Below are 23399 nucleotides of genomic sequence, written 5' to 3' on the forward strand. Positions count from 1 at the left end.
AGTACGACATGGTGACATTTTTCAGAACTTCCTGTCTTATTTGCTCCATCCTCAAATATACCAAATGCAGACTGACACTTTTATTCAGGTTCTGAAATTCTATAAAATTTCAGACACATGCTGGAACAACAAATGATAAACTGAAAATTTCAAATCTACACCAACGCACAATTTTTGTAAAGAAAACCTAAAAGACACACATCAAAACAGGTTTGAGAAAAAAAATACTCAAAAACAGTTTCCCTGTTAAACTTACCAAGATAAAATCTGTTTGATAAGTAGACATGCAAAACACTGAGACATGGTAGTCAGCCAGCGGAAGGATAACAGACTTGGCTATCTTGGTCAGACCAGACACTTTATTGGTTGCGTATGCGCCAACAGCCACGTTCAGCACACGCCATCTATCGGGTTGAACTTTGACCTTCTCGTGCTTGGGAATTTCTGAAAAGGGGAAGAAGAAGAAAATGATAAAGATGTCAGTATTAGCTTATGCATCAGTGTGTTCAATATCTGGCTGACGCAATAGCTTTTGAAAGCAAGGCTTTGATTGGCTGGATCAGAGCTACATGTAGTCAGTGGTTGTCAGCCAGTCAGATTGAGCAGAGAAATCAACCTACACCAAATGATGACCGTAGAACTAAACTGTATTTGGAGATACACTGTTTTACAATGTATAGTTTATCATTGAAATGACACTTTCTGGTGTGCGGTATCAAAATCAGCACTTACACTGTTTACTATGAAGAGAAATATTCAAAATACACTTTTTATTATTTTTAGTTATATTATTTTTTATGATCACAGTAATACACCGTACTTTCTCTATACACAGCGGAAGTTTTGTCTCCTTCTCGGAATGAAAGACAAAACTTCCTGGTTATGAAATGCGAGTACTTTTATCTTTTATTATGGCAAGTAAAAAATGTTACGTGCCCAACAAACGCTGCCCCCAGCAAATCTGAGGTCAGTCAACTCTTCTACATTGAAGCCAGTGGTTACCTGGTGTGAACTTTCTCTGTAAATATTGATCTGGCTGTTTTCGTTTTGCCTTTCAATAGAAAGCCCTCTTGAGAACACTTCTAATGCTGATCAGGCCAAGAGCTGGCAATCTGTATCACAGTTTGCTGGGTAAATAATCCCCTTGGCTATCTCATTGAGACTGCCTCACTGCTAACAGTGTACAGACTTTATGCACAATAATTCCATAGAATGTGAAAGTAAACACTTCTTCTGATTAAAAAGGGTGAAAAAACCTTTTATCACAGTTCAGAAAGTGTCAAAGTTTGTTTTACTTGAATAGCATTGAGTGGGAAAATCCCATGGTGACCACCACATACTGTGCAATGTGTGAAAGGCAATGTGCTTTCTGAGAGACTTTTCAAATTTTAGGGAATTTATTACATCAGTGTTTTACCAGTACAAGTATTAAATATGTAAATTTTTCTTGTCTGTTTGAGAACTTTCATATGTCCATGGCTTGTCAATTTAGCTTTGGAGATACACATACACTGGTCGATAGACACGCCGTCACACATGAATGAAATTAACGTTTCACAAGTTGTGACGTGGAAACTTTGCAAATAAGTTACAATTTCTTGATGATATGAAAATTCTGAGGCAGAAAATTACTGGTGAAGTTTTCCTATCTTAATGTAAGCTGACTTCAACACAGCCCTGAGTTCAGAACATAGACAGTAACATTGAAAGTTTTGCAAACTTGAACTCTTACAACCTAGCCATGCGTTGCAAGTTTTGCATACTGGAAATGCACTTTGAGGTTCTAGAATACACTGCCAACTGAAGTGAGCCCTCATCTACTCACAATGTCATCATTTCACACACCCTCATATACACATGACATTTGTTTAAACTTCCAATTAGCTCTCAGTGTACGGTACATCTGCATCACACTATGCCTGAGATGCCTGGGTAAAAATACCCAGCCAACGAGGTCAAAGGTCAACCACAAAAAAGGCATGTGGCTCAACATAAGAAGTACAGACTTCATTCTTACTGACCAGTTTTTTTGAAAACTTTGGGTATGGCTGTCAAAAATATCTGTTGACAAAATGACAAAAGTGCCTCTGTCGAAATGGGATTGATCTTCTCATTATTCAAAGTGGAAATGAAAAAGATACAATCATCAGAACAGTGTGAAGAAGAAATTTTCTTCAGTTCAATGCACGATTTCAAAGTGTACAAATCAAGGAGATTGTGGGTAACATCACTTACTGCGTCACAGGAGACAATAAACCCTACTTGTAAAATCTCCTGGGAACCTGTGTGACACTTAGCTTACTGATCAATCCCGACATCCTGGTTTACCTTTTTACTTCTGGACTGCTTCTCGAATCACAGGATTGACAAATTTCTACCTATGCATGTATTTGGACAAAATATCAAGTGCCAGCATCTTTTGAGATGCCAAAGTCACACAGGGATGAAAGTCTGGGAAAGTAAAACTCGGCTAGAACAGGTGCACGAGAGAAATAGCCAGGAAAGACAATGACTGTGGGGAATACAGGGATTGTGGTAAAATAAACATGGGAAAAATCCATCATGTTGTTCACTCACAGGACGGTACCCTATCTGAATATTTTTAGAGAGACTGTCAGATAAAAAGAATGCTAGACACTCTCATTTAAAAGGTTAATCTCTCTCTCTAGATATTATGAATACCACAAATGAAAATAGCACAACATTTTCCCCAGAGTTACTTGGTCTACAAGCATCCACCACTTACAATGTATTACATGACGGTATCTGCATTCTTAAAATATCATACATGTAACTCTTTTGCATCTTGCACGTTTCTATTTCTGACAGTCAAAACATTCACATTTCGTCTATTGTATTAATAATATGCAGTCTGGACAGGCAATTTTTATCTGACATTTTTTAGACATTCACTTTTTGCTCATCTGAGGGATGCAATAGCCATGTTATTTATGTACTACCAATAGTTTAAAATTCTGCTGACAGTATTACATTCAGTCTATGCCCTCATGATGTATTAACATTGGAACTTGAAATTCCTTCTTTCTTTAATCAGCCATAAGAATCTCTCTAACAGACAGATCTGTAGAGATCATGCTTTGGGTCATCTCAGGTCGGGGTCATTGCAGGTCAGGGTAGGTGAGGACACTATGATAATTGTGAATTGGATTGGTAGTAATACTCCTCTTAATTTCATTTAAAAAATTCAACCTTTGGTCTGATACCATTTCTCTCTCACTTCTTGGGTTGAACAGAAGCTATTAATTATACGTAACCCTTTGAGTGCCAAAGTCAATATTTGTCGCCTTTTTATAAAATATAACTCCCTCAAATTTTTTTCAGATTTTTCTCAAAATTTTGATCAAAAACTGTAGTCATTGAAAACTGCTGTCCATTTGATCCAAAATTATCAAAAAATTCCAGAAAAATTCACATGAATTGGTAAAATGTTGCACTAAAATTTTGGTTGGGAAAAAGTGTTAATTTGCATTATTCCTGTTCAAATGGTGGCGTACATATTTGAGTATTTGATGAAATTGCTAGCTACTGCTGCCATCCAGCGCCAGACACTTATTAATTTAAATTATTCATGAATGAGGTAACAGCTATGGTAGAATAGAAAATGAAGAATTCTGTGAGCAAACAATGCTGGTGGGCATTATTGACTATTAAATTCTCCAGGCTTTGAATGTCATGTTTCGATATCGTAAATTCAATAAAAACTTTTCAATACCTTTTCACAATTAAAGCCTGTGTCAATACAGAGAAATAATCAGATTGACAGAAAACAAATTTGTAAATGCAGTAGCTGGTGACCTTCGCAAAATTTTGGATCAAAAAGTGGCTAAACATACACATATCATGATACCAGTAACATTCTATACTAATCGTATTCTATACTAAACTGTATTGCATTCACATGTACACCAGGTTCTGGACGATGCTGAGCAGCGCTGAGCAGTGATACTGTTGACATGATTATACACTCATAATGAGAGTAGACAGATATTAGCTTATTATTACTCTAAGCAGATGAATTGCAACACGTAAATATATACTGTTCATGTAGCTACTGACATACCAGCACAAATCTCACATCTTTCTCATATCACTCAAAAAGTGCATACTGTGAAGCGGCTGTCATTGATGATTACCAAACATTACTAACTTTGAAATTCAGATTTTTCAGCGTAGAGACAAATGCAAGTAAACTGCATAATACAGTTAACATGGAGATGTGACTGTTATTATGGAATAGATGAATGTCAGTGATATCCATTGTGGTGAGATAAAAATGTCTGCCTCCGATGTTAATTCCACTTGTCTGGTCAGGTTGTCCTAGTTTCTGATTTAAGTGCCGCAAAACCTAATCCTAGTCTAAAAGATTACTGTTACTGGTATGATTGATTTGCATATAAATTATGAGGTTTATCAAAAGCTTGATTAAATATGTGTAATGTTCAGATTTGGAAACGATCTGCCCTAAATACATGTACATGAATGTTTTAGTCACGGTTTGTTTTTTACCCTTTCACCAAAATGGTTTGGTCCAAATCTTTTGAAAGTGTGGATCTGTACACAGGGTATCGGGGGTGAACAGGGTAGAGTTTGCAAGTCTCTTAAAGTTTCAATCCCAGCAGCCATGCTCCATTACAAATGCCAGGTAACACACTTACTACACTGCTGTTTCACATATGTATACAGTAGTTCACAGATAGCTCAGCCTCTCATCCTATCATGAAAATTACTATAAATAGTAATTGTTAATTATTCATCATGACACAGATGAGTTTCTTTGCAGCTAATTATAAAACCATTTTGCATTGTAACTTTGAAATAGGTCAATAAATTTGAAATTAAAAGAAATTATCCTATACTTCCATACAGAATGCAGCATTTTTATTCGGTATTGTAATACCGGTATTAACCCTTTGGGTGCCGAAGTCAACTTTTGTTGCCTTCATAGAATACCCGGTATAACATAGCAAGCAACTATTTTCAGATCTAGACAATTTTTTCCAGATTTTACCCAAAATTTTGGTCAAAAATTGTAGCCATTGAAAGGTTATGTCCACTTGATCCAAAATTACCACAAAATTACAGAAATTTTCATGAAATCAGTAAAATGTTACACTGAAATTTAGGTGGGAAAATTACAACACTCAAAGGATTAATTCTGTGCCTATCTGACAAACAAAATTGCTGTACACACATGACTTGAGCGTAAAATTTTCTCATGTTGATTGGGAGATTTTTCTGAAATCATGGACAAGTATTCACTTCAGCTGTAGAACTTCATTTATTTTATGCTCTTAAACAGAAATATAGAATTTTTATGAGAAAGTGGTATCATATTGACTATAATTTGTGTCAGGCAGCAGAGCCATCCATGCATGATGTTATAGCTCGGTTGACTTTTAATTGAAGAACAAGCAGCTGTAACTTTCGGTGATTTTTTTTCACTTTTTGTTCAATATGTCACCTGCAAGCTCTTGTTCTTCTCCCCACAGCATGTTGAAATACACAGCATTCAGCTTGTCATCTCAGCCAGTACATGTACAGGCAGTATCGTTATTGCTGATAAGTGAATTCTCGTCAATACAACGATTATTTAAATCTTAACAATAACACTGCAAGTTACATGTACACATGCTGTGTTGACAAGCTGAAAAATACCGTCAATGACGCTGTACCTTCTCTAATGTGTGGCCAGGTCAGGTAATTGGTTGTTGGCATGGAGTTGTTGGTAAATACAGTAGTTGATGATGTAGGGGCATGAGGTGGGATATGGACCCAAAGAACCCAAAAGATGATTAAATACATCAATCAAAAAAATTCTAAGCTACAGTATAAACTGCCTAAAGATAGTTCAATGTGGAAAAAAGTTAAACAATTCAGAAATAAGAATTAACAGTCCAAAATAGTAATGACGCACTTCCTTACTGACCTGAGTGCATGTGAAATACACAACCTGGCATCTGTAAATTAAATGTATACCAAGTGATCATTTCCAGTCACTTTTAACTGTTTTTAATGGATTTTCCAAAGAGTCCTGTGGAAATGATGAAAAAACGCTTATCTGGTCTTGTGTTTGTATAACCTCATGGCTGATAATTGTCATAGTATTGAAAAAAAATTGAAAGTGAAGAAATTACTGTTTTAATAGGCATATTTTCCTTGAAATACATGACCGTGTAAAGAATATATGCTAAAAGTGTTTAAGAGTAAATTTCTTTTCAAAAAATAATTTAATTTGTGACCAAAGGATTTTTATTCTTTGAGTTTACAAATTCAAACATTGCAATTTGTTCAATCATCTTGTGCAGTGCAAAATTTATAAAATGACTGAAAAACAAAAAAAATTGGCAGAATTACAGTCTTTGTGATGTAAAATTATGGGTTGACATCACGATAACTGTTAATCTGTTTGAAGTACTAATATACTATAATTTAAAAAAGAAAAATTCATGCAGAAACGGTAAAATATATTGTCAGCAATGTAGTGTTAATTTTACTTTACATCAAAATATGCCTTTGCTGGATACCAAATATATAGGGCGAAATATCAGCCATGTTCAGCAAAATCCACACAACAGCATTGATCCTTTTCTAATTTGATTAGATTTACTTATGTTATCCTTGTATGACAGTCAGTACAATATGGAACTTGAACACAACACAGTAAATAAGTATGCTGTAAATGAAATGGTGTGGCTGCATCCACATGCAGCAATAGGAGTGCCTTTGTCTCTCACCCCTCATTTCCAACCTGTCCCATCCCTGAAAAAATAGTTTGGTCTTATATTTATAATGTTAATAATTTCTGTATTTGTTAAAATGTGCGTATCTCAAAAACTTTTGATCATAAACATTTCATTGTTTTTTATAGCTGACCAATCAGTTAACCTGTTTATTTTGAATATTTGCACATTTTTCCTCAGTATTTGACATTTTCTGAATACCTTCTTATTCAGTTTGTCATTTTCTAAAAGTTTAAATGCTCCATTGTGTGGTCAAGCTTTCCACAAGCATCAAATGTGGTACTTCATATAGGAGGGTCTGCCTCTAGAGGGCGGGCATCATGAACACTCCTGTGTTTGTTGGTTAATTCCTCCACGTAAACTTCTGATTGTACTGTAAACATTGAACATGGCCAACGTCCGATTTTCCTGTCTAAAACTTTCACTCATTTTCGTTCATATGACTCTGAAACTCCAGGAAACGATTGGGAAGAAAGGGTTATCTTGAAATATTGAGGTACTCGCCGATATTTTGCAAAATTAAATGAGAAAAAATGCAAGGAAAATGCCGACAGGCTTACACAATGACAGTTTTCAGACTCGGAGGCATTTGATCATCTGCAGATTATGCAACAGGCCCAGATCACGTGAGGCCATGAGGGGATATCCACGCAACTCAGTACCAAACACTAGCGCTCACAGAGTGAGCAAACACAAAGTGAGTACCCCTAACGTCAGCTCAGTAGTCTGTAATAGATTGTAGTCAACTAAGAAACCTTGGAGAAAGGCTTAACACTGTGGCTATGCCGCTAAGTCCCTTTTGATTTTTGTCATAGCTCAAAATCGTTCCCCCACACCTCAACCTGAGCCATGAACACCCCCACCAGTTTATGATATGACCCATCACAATGGCATGATGTCAACGGATCTTGACAGACGGAAGTCTTGACAGACGGAAGTTCTTGACAGCAGCATATTGGTTTTCAACTCTAATACCTTCTCTGTCTATAAATAGACACGAGAAGGTAAAAGCTGAAAAATGGCTGTTCCAAACTGCTTTGGGTAGTAGAGCAAGAATTTGTTGACGACAAACAAAACTAAAATAGTAAAAAAATCAAAATTTACAGCTACACTAGCCATTTTATAGCAGCTTGTAGGACAAACTACAATTTTTCGCTGCTGATAAACTTCCCCTCTGCTTCCATAAAACTGCTACACTTAATAACAGCAAGATGAAGCAGTGAGTTGGCCAAGATTTACCACGCCAGGTCCACTGACAACCGCCAAAAAGCATCGCAGACTATCTCTGCTGCATCATCAGAAAACCAGAGTCTGAAACGACAGTCTGCCATTTTAATGAAGCAATTTCAAGTCAAAATGGGCTCTTGTGTTGAAAAGAGAAAGGCAAATCATCCGCTAAAAATAGATATCACAAAATGCAATCTCAGCCACATGTATTGATTAACTTCCAAAGTGAGACAAACCCACCACACAAAGACAGTGAAACTTTGGAGTCCGTACTGTGACATCTTCATCTGGCTTTCATATACCGTAACCTGGATGACATCTTATTCACTGGGAAGAAGAGAACTGATTGCATTAGTTTATTGAATTCAAGCAGTACTCTGCGCTAATAGACCATATCAAAATTAAGACAGCAATACAACCCATTATCATATATCTTTGCTTCCAGAATACACTGTGAAATAATGTCAGTGACATGGCGTCATGGTATGCTTTAAAGTGATATAGGGTTTAACTACATAAATTATTATAGTTAGCCGATTTCACGACCCAGGGAAAAAAATCTTCGATCGAGACTTTGGAAAATCAAGGAGCTCAAAGAGAGCCTATAGACAGCTGAGACTGCATGAAGAAACCAATTACTGGAGTGACCATGGATTCTAATTTGACATCATTACAGAGAAACATTAACTTTTGCCATTTTCCTCATACGTGACCACCATACCTGTGCCAAGTTACGGAATTGAAATCTCAGATGTACGTGTATATTTTATGTTACCGTACATTTACCAGTGCACTGCCGACTTCAATCAGAATTCAATATTCATTTCGTTTATCAGTATAAGAGTCATTTCATACAAGTGACCACATCGACACTTACCAATGCATTGAAAAATATTTCAAAAGATGTATGACAACAACAACAACATGTATATATGAGGTGATGTCTTTTAACCCTTTCACCACCATGGTTTGTCCCAAATTCATTGTTTTCTATGGTAAAGTTGGACCTGTATACAGGGAACTGGGGGTGAAAGGGTTTAAACGTTTTCCAGGGTCATAAAACAGACAAAAAATTCAATAATTGGACAAAGATGAAATTATGGAGGGCAGATGAGAGGAAAAGCGCTTAGATGAAAATGAGGAAGCTTATCTAGTAAATCAGCAGGTTCTGACTTCCTTCTGAAGATTATCTATCTTGTATACTCTGTTGCCATGGTAACTTGGCTTTTGCTAGAGAGAAACTTTAGCAAAGCTGGATGACAGGAAATCAAAGAAGGGAGGCAAATTTCAGTTTCACAGGGGACACATTTTAATCACTTTGATAAACAGTAACATAAGAAAGCATTAACAGGTGTACCGGTACACAGTGGTACCATTTTCAACACTGCAATTTGTATCATCATCCCTACACAGTTCAATGACACAAACAGATGTCAGGACACAGCAAGCTGTCCCCTCCGAAAACAGATTGCCATATGGTTAGCATCTTGGGTGCAATTTAATAGAAAAAAAGACCCAAAAATACCTTTGATGTAAAAAATTTTTGATTTGGGGGTATTTGTATGATGTGACCAATCTTAGTACCTGGCAATTACTTTTTTGTGATTTAGCCAATATGTTGTTACCGATAAAAACATTTTAGGGTACACATGCACAAATGTCGTAATAAAAAAGAGTACTGGTACTGTACATATGGTACATTCACTTACAGTTTGCTTCCAGAAAGGTTCTGAAAAACCAGGTAACGAAAAACTGGTACAACAATTGTTCATAGTGTTAAAAAAATTCTCTGATTTCACACGGTATGAAAACATAATTTTACGATCAATAAAACCGGTCAAAATAAAGAAAGACATTTTTAAGGTGCCTGGATCGTGTACCCTGTACTAGCACTTAAGCAACAAAAATAAAAACAAATGTGAAAAATGTGTCATCCCAAGAAACTGCTGGCAATGCAAACATGATCAATCGATACTGATGCACACAATTTCAATCCACTTGGTTCTATTTTAATGCTAAAATCAAGTTAAGCAATTAGCAATTAGAATATGTCAATCGATCAGTGTAAAAAAAATTCAAGGAATACTACCAGACATCAAAAGTTGCCTGCCCAAGCAAAATGGTACCTGCTTGCTCGATTGCTATCTAGCATACTGTATTGTAACCCAGTATACCTAGATTCTAGTACCAGCAAAGCAATACATAGTTTTTTTAACTTTTCATCAGGCAGGGAACTGTAAAATTGCCCCTGCCCAGCAAAAGAGTTTTTTCCTGCCGAAAGGCAAGCATTTATATCCTACTCTGAATCTATTCAATGTACCCCTATGTACCGGTATGTTGAAGTTCTACTTGCAAGAGTTTTGTAAATATTGATTCAAGTCGACATAAATGTCATGAATTACTACTTCAAAAGGGTAGGCTGGATATAATAAGAAGCAAGATGGTAGTGATGCTCATGCAAGATGCCTTCAGCCTAGTAACACAAAACAACAACAGAAAATCTAGCTTTTTAGGTTTGTTTGATTAAAAAGTTACAAAAAAAACCAGTGTTAGCATCATTGTTAATATATAAACAATCGATTACAGTGCTCAATTTTTGTTCATTTTCTTTGTAACATTAGCCGAGAAACGATCGCTTGTGCACTGAAATTCGCTGTCAATCAAATGGATGTGCAAACCACAGAGTCACTCTCCAGGTGTGTATTTAATACTAATCCGTGTTATTTCTGTAAACAGACCCAAACAATACTGGGCGTCTGTCTAAATGAACACTTACGCTCAGCAATGCACCATAGTTGTAGCTGTTACATCCGTGCAATGACAAAATGATGCTGTGTGACCAAAATTATTTGTATAAAACAAAATTTAATGCATTGCTCTATGCTGCGTCATCCAGCGCCATGATCACAATCATGCACATTTGTGAATATCACATCCTTACAATAGTATAAATCAACATTTTCGGACTACTGGAATGGGGCAGAAAATCAAAAAGTTATTGCTTTTTTTGCTTTTTTTCACGTTTCAATATCGTTCCTGTTGTAGGCACGAGATCATTCTGCCTTTCAAATGGTACTTTTAGATGTGATTTTTGTTCTAAAGAACTAAACCACGTGCTATTTTGGTCCTCTCAAAACCGCTTTCTTTAGATTGAGTGCTTTCTGGGATTGCGCTCAATTCCCGATAGTAGACAGCGAAATAGCAAATGTAACACTGCAACTGACGCGTGTTTGATTCGGTGCAATAGACACTAATCCCAAAACCAGGGATCGTAGCCCACTGCTGTAAGTCAACCTCTTTTCATATAGCGTGGTTCACGTGCCGTAGGGTTCAAATACACGTACCGGGTACTTATGAACAGATGGTGCAGAAAAGCGATATGACCATTGTATCATTTATATACCCCCTTAGAGTTTTGTGTCTCAATTGTATGTGTTATTGTAACGTAATCTGGGATATTACTGTCATATGGGTTCAATGTCCTACCAGTAAACTCAACTCGAAGAGTACTGAACGGTTTCCTTTATCAACTTTACAAATCAGCATCTAGACCAGTTGCTTTGTTGTAGAATGTATCTATATTTCCATCTTGCATTATGAGAAAAAAGGGTGAAATATCAGATATTTTCTTTTTTCTTTTCCTTTATTTGGAAACGCAGTAGTTAGTGATTAAAATAGCGGTATTCCCTTCTACAAATTATAACCACATTGGGTTGCTCTGAAATTCATGATATCAATGAGCTTGAGAAAATTCTTTCACCCTTTTCCTGCCAAGTCCATATTTCACCACCAGGTCAAAATGGTTAAAATTAATGAAACACAACGTATTCCATATGATGCATTTTAACATAATACTGTACATTTGAAGGCTGTTGAAAACATAACACTGTAAAGTTGATTTCTTTTGGACAAAAGATGCTATAACATACCAAGCCAAGTGGGTGGAAATACGTCATGTTTTGGCTCAATACCGCTTTTTACTGACTTGGCTGATGGGGAAGTGATACAGTTATTACTGTCTGGCAGGAAAAGGGTTAAAAAGAAAGCAGCATTTCCATGTTCACTCGATATAATTTCATATTTCTGCCTTTTCAGACATTAAAAATGTGGGGTTTGCACATTTTTTGACCCACAGCTGGGGAGTGATTGATACTAGTATGTAACTGTATATAAGCAAACCAAGTAGCGTACATGGTTCATGTACATGCATGAAATCAACTGCCCTAGATGCATAAAAACTTAGAGTGAATTTGTGGAGTATGAGGGTACCAAAATAGCAAATGTAATGTGCTCGGGAAGTAAAAAACAGTAATCCAGGGTCCATACACTCTGGGTCAAATAAAATTTCGGGATTTTCAAGAACTTTTCAGCAAATTTCAAGTACCTTTTTAGGTCCAAAATACCATTTTTGAAATACCGGTATATATTTTAACACATCACTTTTAATCATCATATCGGTACATGTCATCTTTACAATATCAAGAATTGAAATCTCTATTTTAAAATTTATCAATGTTTGTATCATTTGACATGTCATTTTTGCGACATCAAGACTGATACTCTTGTTATTTTAAAACATACATACACACAGACATACAGACGCCACCGACTCACCATATAAGCTCTTTTTGGTATTTATATACATACCAAATATGAGCTAAAAAATGTGAGTGGATTATCAATTTTCAAGGAAATTTCCATGACTTCCATTTCATTTGCAGAGATTTTCCAAGAGTTTCCAGAAACGTACAGACCCTGTAATTGCAGAGCACCACTCGATAATGCATTCTGCATAGTAAAGACACTCTATGTTTCAACAGTATATGGTCTAAAATGCTGCAGAACCAAAATACAGGAATTGTACAACCAAAAAGAAAGAAAAGAGATTTGTAAATCATTCATCAAATACAATAAGAATGAAGAGTTTTAGTACTCAAAATGGTAAGAAACTTGCGCCTTTTTATGTCTGCATGTATTTCGGCTTACTACTGTATGGAGAGTAATTCTGGGCTGTGATTAATTTGAGTGAGTTTACATTTACAATAAAGTAATAAAAATATTTAAAGCTCTCATTTTCACAGCTTATTTATAGACACATCAGTCACGCTGGCTAAGAGTTGCTTGCCATGAGTGTCAAATTTCAAAAGTGAGCTCTTTCTGTGGGGAAACAGCGGTGTAACTTGTCAGATCACATCCTAAAAATATCCAATTATTGAGTCATTGGCCCTAAGTGATAGATTGAATTTCTTTAGTTTTTCTCCCCTTAATGCAAGAAATGATGGCATGATATCAAAATGTTACACACAAAGCACAAGTACCCGTACCAAATATACAGTATAAGGTTATCAAACCAAGCCAGACTATCAAGTTGGGCAAATCAAAAACATGGAGCAGATGAGTCATAATATGGTGAGATCACGAACTATTAAAGGTGTGATTGTGGCAAAGGGCAAACTTATCTCTGAGCAATCTGTGCATTATTGTCACACAAAGAGGAACTGTAAAACAAAATTATACACTTTGTATGCAACACTGAATGTACCATGGGCAAATATAGAATTTACAAGTGTTACAAATATTGGACCTCGGAGAAACGATACCACTATACACCGTATGTACCATAGTATAACACTGAGGCAGATGCTATCAGCTAAGTAAAGGGTCAATTTGGGAACATGTTAGGGATAAAAGTTGTCACGGTTATCCTGGAACAGACACTAACTTCTGACTGGGATCTCTTGTGACAAGAAATCTACTGCTGCTTTTTCTCATGGTACATTGCCAGCATACAATGCACAAAGAGGACTTGTATAATATTACCACCACAGCAGGGTTACATGAAGGTTACTTGGAAATTTGTTTCCGAAAAAATTTTCAAGACAAGACAAGAGAGACAGTACCGGTAGTACAGTTATAAATATATATATACGTCCATATGGGTATGTAGCTACTACAGTGTGTATATGGGCATGTGCAGATACTACCGGTATATATGGGTATTGCATGGATGTTATATGGATGTGTGCAGAGTCACTGTCTGGGATGATTCACACTTTCTCTTACATTTTAAAGACAAAAATCATTTTTATCTGAACTTGAAATATCCTGAAAACGTTCTTTTGTATTGACACATTATTTACAAAACATTTGCATAAACTTTGGCAAAAAATGAAAAAGAAATTCTTAAAATGAAAACATGACATGCTTTCATGAGATCCTTTTACAGTATCTGAGACTTGAGTAGGTACATTTAATAAAACAGTTAAAAAGTTGCTGACTCTGCAGTTTTTGAAATCCTTTGGTAACTAAAAATGCTTCTCTTTACAATCCTCCTTATGTTTTCTATCACACATGTAATTATTCATAAGTCTTGTACATTCTATCAGTAAAAATCCATAGTTTTAGTAATCTGACGCCACTTTAAAATACCTCTCTATATAATCACCAATATCAGGTCAATCCTCAACCTTGACTGCCCTCTAGTGTTGAGTTACAATTTGTCACCTGTCAAGTGCAAACGTACCATACCCGGGTAGGATGAATATTTACACGCTGACGACAGCAAGAAAGAGCTTGCACAACAAGTCCTTTCTATCATCTGTTGTGAGTGAAAGCAGGCAAGGCACCAACAGGTGTTTCAATCATAGACTAAGACACACTGTAAAAGTTGCAGATTTCCATAGTGCAATATTCCGGCACATGCAGTTTACCTGACCAATCCCAGTTTCCAGTATCTGGAAATGGAATTGTTTACCCGTGGCGTGCATGATCAATGATCCAACTGCAAATACAGATCTTGTTTTTTAATGGAGTTTGACATTGCCTATGGCATTACGCCACGCAGCGTGGTACCAGCAATTCTCCGCTGCTGTTATCAAAAGATCACGTTAAACATGTCATGACACGGTGCATGTAGTGTACATGTATGTCTGTTTTCATTTTGAATGATAGATACTATTTATTTTGTTTGACAAATCGTTTCCATGGCGCAGCAAAATACACTGAAGGTGGAAACTGACTGGGGAAAAATCTTGTTCAACTTTTCTTACTTTTCTTGGTCTTGTTGATGTAATTGGGTTTGAAATTGAAGTCAAGTACCTTCATGTGTCACTTTGCTTTGCTCAAGTTCGTTCATTTGAGCCATAATTTAAGTGGAATTTTCAACAATTGGCAAAACGCAACTCTCCACGCAAACCCTCAACAAATTACATGTCTCTTCACTCAGTGCTTTCACTAGTGACTAAACTGTTGAGCAGATTTACCCCCCTTGTAAAATGTGGACTGGGTTTGATCATTCAATCAAGGTTGCTTCTCAAGTGTATGAAAAACATGAAAAATTCCCAATTCGTATACCGAACACAACTCTACACGTATTACAATGTACCCTTACATGCTCCCCAGCACGTACATTTGCGTCTCGCCTTTGCAGTTTTCAAGATCCTATGCAATGCAAAACTCGATGTAGAGATAAACCCTTCGACTTGTGCCCCCTGGGGGAGTTGCTATCACAGCTCTCATTTGTTATCTCTCCAAAAGGTGATCAATATCTGTCCGCTGCCAACTGTTTGACAGTATGTCACTTTTGTGAAATCACGTATCAAATGTGGGTATTAACCCTTTCTATGCCTATTTCCCTCATATGTAGGTTAATCCATCAATATGGAAAACATTAAGGATGCACCGGAATATTGGGGGCAGAAAGACTTCACATTCCAGTGTCATGTCATCATCTAGGCAATTGCCCTCTGGATTGACGTTCACGAAATCTAATCTTCAATCAGTTACTGAGCTGATAAACTGAGTTACATATGTCAAGTGTGTTGGGGAGGAGTCTTCAAAAATATATATAGTAACGACTGGCATCTTTTTGATTTAACATCTGTTTGCCTATGCTACCACTGTACCAGTGAGTCATTTTTTGCTTCCAGCCAACTGGGTATATGTCATTTGCAGTCTGTATAGACTACTGATCTATCAAACCCTTTGAAACGAGCAATGCTGATATTTTGGGACAGTTGTAATTTCCGCCCAGATTTTTTTTAATTGTTATTTCATGTGAGAAACTAATGCATTATTGAGGAGATTGTCTCTACATTTAGAGGGCCAGTAGCTGTAACTTTTGAGGTTTTTTTATTATTATTTTCATGTCAACTGCCGTTTCTTGTTCTTCTCCCAAGAACATGCAGTTTTGAACTTGTAAACTCAGCCTGTACAAGTGAAAACTGCATTGTCATTGTTGACAAGTGAATTCCAGACCAGAATTCAATTGTACCAGGCACAACAACACTGCATTTTACACGGACATTACACCCGTTGTGTTGACTAGCTAAAACAGTGGCTGTTTCAACATATGCTTTGTAGGATATAATGAGAATTTGCAATTGACATACAGAACAAAAGTGGTGACAAAATCGTCAAAAGTTACAGCGCCAGTCCCTTACAATGCACCCCTGCCTCTCTTACAGGCATGCAGGCATCTCGGCAAAGTTCATACACCGACTGGTATATGTACCTGGTACATACTGTAGCTGAAATTCAGCCATACAATATCCAAATTTGTACAAGCGTAATGAAACTCAAAGTCCAGAAAGCAAATAACTACAGAATGTCCAAAATATAATCCTACTACCACCGCCTCTAACGAAAAATGATGACTTTATTTCTCAATTTACAGACAACTTTTCGTCCAGCATGAAAGATGAGGCCAAGCCGCTTTATAGAAGTGTGGCTCTTTGTAACTTGTAGTACTTTATGAGCATGGCAAATCACAATTTAATTACGCAGATAAGCTACATAATAGTATTCCTGCCTTGTCATAAAATTCCTCAGTGAAGTGTGTGTGTTTGATTTGTGGTTAAACCACTTGACTGTACCTTGAGGATGTACAGTGAGTGTATAGCTTATATGTTTTTAAAAGTTGAAGGAGCATAAGCACATCATGTGAATTCCACATCTTAACCCTTTCAGGCTGACTTTCCGGTAACTCACAAGACAGGGCTCGAAATAAGCGGTAGTCCCGCGTCCACAGACTACCAACTTTTCCCTGGGGCTACAAAAATCCATGAAATGGTAGCCCGCATGGACTACCAAAGTGTGGGAAATGAAATTACTTGTGGATGACATGATGTTGATCGCTGTGAGATGACCGAAGATCATACAGTCAATCCAGATTGACACAGAAAGGCCAGACTATGACTTTGTTATGCAAATTAAAAAACGATAGTGCAGTGGAAACTGTTGCGACAAACTGTCAATGAAATATCATTATCTTAACTGATGTACTTGGATGACAGGCTCTGGAAATGATGGCCGATGAAAATTCATTTTCATAGTTATTTAATCACAATGTATCAATCACAATTAACACAAACCATCCCATGATAGTGTACTATGGTGGTGAAATACAGCCAAAATTACCACGAAAGTATTAGGATCATGACTTTACTGAGTTGTCATAATGAAATTCATAGCCAATCTGTTTTAGCCATGTTATGTTTACACGTGCTGAGTCAAAAGTTGTTACGGCGAACATCAAAATTTGCATATAAGCTCTGCGTATGTGTGAATAGGTCGTCAAACTTGGAGGCGTCACCGTTGTCCACTATACAGTTCTCCTAAGGCTATGATCTGCAGGTATTGATGTCAAATGACTAGAAAATTCACTTCCTGGATAGAATCATGCACAATAAATATTTCATAGTCTAGATATAAATAAAAAAATACTTTACAAAAAACTCTTCATTCATGCATGGGCTACCAGACCTTGTTACTGGGCTACCAACTTCAGAAAATGGTAGCCAAATGGGACTACCAGCGAAAAAAGTTAATTTCGAGCCCTGCAAGAGATACCCCTATATATAGGGGCTTAGGCCTGAGAGGGTTAAACCGTCCGCTGTACCGTACATGAACCTATCAATGGTCATGTCAAGGTTTAAATGCTATCTCACTGGAATTTCACCTCGTTTTATGCGTAATTAATGATTTTCACCAAAAAAATGTAGGCAGCTCTTGAGGTTTGGAAAATCCACTATCTTATGTGTGCACTTGATCTAGATATAGCCCTTGGGTGATTAAACACACCACTCAATTCCAAGACCATTATCTTACATAACTTGAATGCCTTTCCCCACTTGAGTTGAAGTACACTTGAGGGCAGTGAACTTTAAAACTCCTTTACTAACTGAAATGGCCAGCCATCAGCACCTTGTCTTTCCCATTTTCATGATTGAAAATACATACAGTGATATATGCATTCTGAATATTCTGGATTTTAGGGATCAACCACTTCATTTTGAGACAGCAGGGTTAAAATTCAGGGGACTCGATCTGCAAGGTAAAGTTTTTTCTAAAATGATCTGTAAACCCTGCTGCTTTTGCAAAAAAAAAAAATTCATGACCGTCAGCCAAAGAGAGTGGAATTCTGGGAAAAAAGATTTATGCCCTGCAAAAGCTGAAAGAAAAATTATCAAATCTTAGTAAATGGAAACTAATTATCTTTCGGCGCTGTATTAAACAGTAATCCCCTCCCACAGCCTAATGGTGAATCCCCCTAGAGTTATTTGACAAGGCTGCCCATATGAGAATATAAAAACATGAAATGCATGTACAACTCTCCCATACCTCAAACCAAGCAGATCAATTTGGGGACTGTCAACAAAGAAACGGCTATGCATATTTTACTGTGAATTGGAAAACATTAACAAATAATCGTATGGACCACAGGAATACTCTGGACAGAAAGCAAACTGTTATCAGCTAATATCTCTTGTAATACTGTCAATTACAGTAACAATTCACTTCTGAGTGGGCGATCGATAAAATAAATAAGCCAACAGTAATTGTCTCTATGGACAGGACTAATTACCACTCTTACTATTTATTTTTAGCAGAAAAATCAATAATGCAATTTTTATTCTAATTTTTTCCACGATCACTAATGGCACTGATGACTGTACAGGGTAGTTTTTCTCTCACCGGTAAAATGTCCGAAAACTTTAAGAGTTGCTTCAGATTTATAGACCTTTGAAATGAATCGATAAATTTTGGATAAAATGTAAAATTATCATTGGTTGATAACATCAGAAAGTGTGACAGTTGTAAGCTCCTCTCTGCTGGAAAGTGTTATCTATTTTTTTTGTAAAGAGTGGACACACCGGTAGATATCACTAGGACTTTCCATTGGAAATATGGTATTATGGAATTGTTAACTGGCCTCATTCATAATTAGCAAATGCTTAACCTTCTACATGATTTTACAACACCAGTTTTATCAATATTTATGTAATTTTCATGTTTTGATGGTAACGGCATAAAATGTCACCCAAAAACTACTCACCAAACACTACCGTACACACTAAATTTTCCTGCATTTTTTATTTCAAATTTTCTTTGACAAACACTAAACTTACACTCTTTTTCACAAGTGTCATTTCAATTTATACATACCTTGAAATCCATCTTCATCGACGATCACAGAGAAGTCGTCACACGTTTCGGTGTAGCTAAAAAAACGACAGCTGTGGGAAAAATCAAAAGTAAAATATTTGTCAGTAAAAACCATTAAAGAACCACTCATATCAAAGGGAAAGAATTCGTATAGAATCACATATATTTGTGGTACAATGCACCTTGGAACTTCGCGGATGCCGCCTGCCGAAAGACTTCAGGATCTTGTTTTCGTGAAAATCAAAATAAATTTTCTCCGTAGAGTTTCAAATTTCCTGAAGCAGAGTATGGGCAATAAACTTTTCAGTGTTTGAGATGCACACGACCCTAATTGTGATTGAGAAAAAATTTGAGAATCCCAAACACAGAAGGCAAAGTGATTCTTTGTGAAAATCACTTATTCAATTTGGTGTGATAGTTGCCTCAGCCTGATGACAGGGTAGAGCAGAGCTTAAGCCTTAATACTATGAAAGATGAATAGTTGAGATATTTTTAGATGTTTTGACAGATTGGGATAACAGAGCTTAACTAAGTACTGATAATTAGTGATAATGAACTCCACTGTAAAGGCAAGCTTACTTACGTAACAGATTTACACTGGACATTTCTGATTCAGGGGAAAAATTAATTCTGGAATGAAATGATTTTCTCTTTCAAGTATCAAGATGTTTACCTCAATGTAATGCTTGATCCAGTGTTGCACAACGTAGCTTGTTTTATAAATTCAATCCACAGATCGGGTAAATTTTCTATCCAATTACTTATGGGATTAAGATAAATGTGTTACACTAAGTATTGACCTGCCAGAAGATATCATAATACCAGTACATACTGTAAGATCCAAAAGATGATGCTTACAGTTGCCGTCTTGTATTACAGAAACATTTTGTCGGTATGGAAATAAATGTGGTGAAATAGGTAAAAGGACATATTGAACCTTATTGGCCAGGCATAAGGTAAATATATTCCGGTATATCATGTATATAGTAATATTTTGCCTGGACAGCTTGGAGTAAACAGTGAGGCGAGAAACAATTTACTATCAACCACACCACCGGACAACTGTACAGTACTCTTGTATAGTACTAGTACTCATATACCACTTTTTTAAACGTACATGTGAAAGGTTACATGAAAACTGGATCCAGTCTTACAATGAAACCAAAATTTTGATGTTTATCTTTCAAACATTGCTCTTTGACTGTATCAGAATTGCTACAGTATATTAGAATTTGACATTTTTTTTCAAGCTAAACCTTGCATCCTCAAAATGGGATATTTTGTTGTTGTTATGCATTACAGTTTACAAGAAACCATCAGAACATTGCAATGGGCGATAGGATGGATTTTATTCGTGAAAGTTGATGACATATCTTAAAATACCCAACTAAGCAACATAATACCCAACTAAGCAACATAAACGCTTACTGCATGCCCTTCTGTTGCAAAGCATGCTGGGACCAAACCACAATACCTGGGATCTATTCTATGACAAGACAGGCAATTTGCAATGCATCTTGGGAAATCCTGGCAGTCGTCCTTATTCTGCAATGCGACCTACATCTGTACCACAAACTACACCCCCACATTTGTACAGGGTTAGAGGGATTGCGGCCAACACAAACCGATACAATATATAGGTCATCCCTGAGTAGGCTGACAAAACAAACAACATCTGAGAAATGTTAAAATTCCGATCAGACTAAATACACAAATGTCATATTAATACAGGAATATGGGATTAATGTCATATACACTCTGTGTCCACTAGAATTGCATGAAAAGGCCTGTGTTACTAAATCCAGCCCAAAAACTAAGTTCACCTTATCACAAGGTACAGATGACATAAGTGATATGAGAAGATGAACAGATTGCTGATCATTCAACAATGACACAGTTGTTATCGGTGTCATCTCGAGATCTCAATCGATGTCGTTAGCCATCACGTCGAGGCATCCTACGCACCGATGACTCTTTCACAAGCCACTCGCTGGCTACACACTATGGCTGGTGAAGCCCGGCCTATTCCAGCTTGTGCTGAGCCGGGCTACATCAGCCATGGTGCATATGGCTAAAGCCAACGAGGGCTGTGAGAGAGTCTACCCATGCACATGAAAGGACAAGAAATCTGAAGCATAAATGTCCGTACTTCCTGCCAAATTCTTTATTCCAGTTCACCCGATGAGTTACACTTCACAATTACAAGTCCATACTTAACAATGTCTTATCTTCAATGAACTGAATTGCAGATGGAGCCATCTTTACCTTCTACAAGTTTCATTTGAAGTCATTATTTCAATGTCATCACCAATCTGAGTATCGCTACTTAAATTCATTAAAGATATCAACATTGTACTTTTCATGATAAAAAATATCAGGGCTCGAAATTAGCGGTAGTCCCGCGTCCATAGACTACCAACTTTTCCCTGGGACTACCAAAGTCCATTAAATGGTAGCCCACACGGACTACTAAAGCCTGGGACATGAAATTACTTAGTGGGCGACATGATGTTGATCGCTGACGCCACTACACATGCATGCTATACCGACGCTCATTTAATCACAATTAGACACAAAATTATTCAAACTGCAAAGAAAAAGCTGTCGGGCCATCCACACATTTAGCTTTCCAAAGTGTACGAGATCATCCCATGATATGCTGGGGAAATATAGTCAAAATTGCCACGAAAGTATTAGGAACATGACTGTACCAAGTTGTCCTCCTGAAATTCATAGCCATGTTATGTTTACACGTGCTGAGTGAAAAGTCGTTGTCATTGCGAACATCAAAGCTCTGCGTATGTGTGAATAGGGCGTCAAACTTTGAGGCGTCACCGTCGTCCACTACACATGCTGTACCGTTCTCCTAAGGCCATGATCTGCAGGTACTGATGTAAAATGACTAGAAAATTCACTCATTGGATAGAATCATGCAAAATAAATCGTTCATTGTCCAGATATAAATAAAATATTCTTTACAAAAAACCCCTCTTCATTCATACATGGGCTACCGGACCTTGTCGCTGGGCTACCAACTTCAGAAAATGGTAGCCCAATGGGACTACCAGGGTAAAAAGTTAATTTCGAGCCCTGAATATTGATGTTTGTATTTGAAAAATCATAATTACACAATTCTTTTTATTGCACTTGATTTTAAATACATGACTTTCACAAAGAGTGCTTATGGCAATGTCAAGGGCATAAAAAAGTGTCAAACAAATTCAAACTTTGTAATGAAGAAGTGCTAATGCCACCATTAACACCATATTAGTTTTTCATAAATCAAAGATTTTTCTCCATAGAGTTAACACAAGGATGGCGGCCATTTTGAATTTCAAATATCGGTAAATGCAGGTAACTTGTTTCTCTATTTCCAACCTTTGCACAGTGACCCTGTGATTTTTATTCTTGATTCAGTAAGAGAATGGTTGAAAGTATAATTGGGAAAGTTTGGGCAAAGTCTACATCTGTCACTTTAAAGGCACAAACTACCTACAGGGCAGTAAATGCAAATTGTATTTATTATTAGCAAATATTGTTGGGGTAGGCAAATCTGATTAGAACAACTTATCAGTGGAAAACATTAAGGGGGAAAACCATTTGATTTGTGGGGGGGTGACAGATTTTTTTTTGAAAACTGTCGATGGAGAAAAAAATACGATCCTGTAAATGTCTTGAGAAATAAAATTATTTGCATTGCTTCTGCTTGCTGAAAATATAATTTGATGCAAGACTGACAACAGAACAGTCACAGGGACCAAAACAAATATCTGCCATTTCCATTATCCTGACCCCATCCCCACCCCACCCGAGAAAACAAATGGTTCTCCCCTATTCAAACAATATATACGGTAGCTACTGGCATGCCCTTGCTAAGAGAAAACCCTGGGTCAGATCTGATGTTACTGACTAAATAATCTTTACAAATTGAGAATGAACTTCCCACAACAAATGGTGCTATGATGA

At 36.8% G+C, this 23399-nt stretch overlaps 1 protein-coding gene across 4 annotated transcripts in view; it reads right to left on the reverse strand.

Moving 5' to 3' along the window:
- Positions 1-23399, reverse strand: part of LOC139145480 (cytosolic arginine sensor for mTORC1 subunit 2-like) — a 60974-nt gene that overhangs the window by 21068 nt on the left and 16507 nt on the right. For all 4 annotated transcript variants that reach the window (XM_070716686.1, XM_070716687.1, XM_070716684.1 and 1 more), the window contains exons 2-3: positions 19434-19504; positions 257-444 (exon numbers count right to left, since the gene is read on the reverse strand). In XM_070716686.1, the coding sequence (XP_070572787.1) occupies positions 257-444; positions 19434-19504 (259 nt within the window). The remainder of the gene's footprint in view (positions 1-256; positions 445-19433; positions 19505-23399) is intronic.

Source organism: Ptychodera flava, chromosome 12 (genome assembly GCF_041260155.1).
Source record: "Ptychodera flava strain L36383 chromosome 12, AS_Pfla_20210202, whole genome shotgun sequence".
NCBI classification, from domain to species: domain Eukaryota; kingdom Metazoa; phylum Hemichordata; class Enteropneusta; family Ptychoderidae; genus Ptychodera; species Ptychodera flava.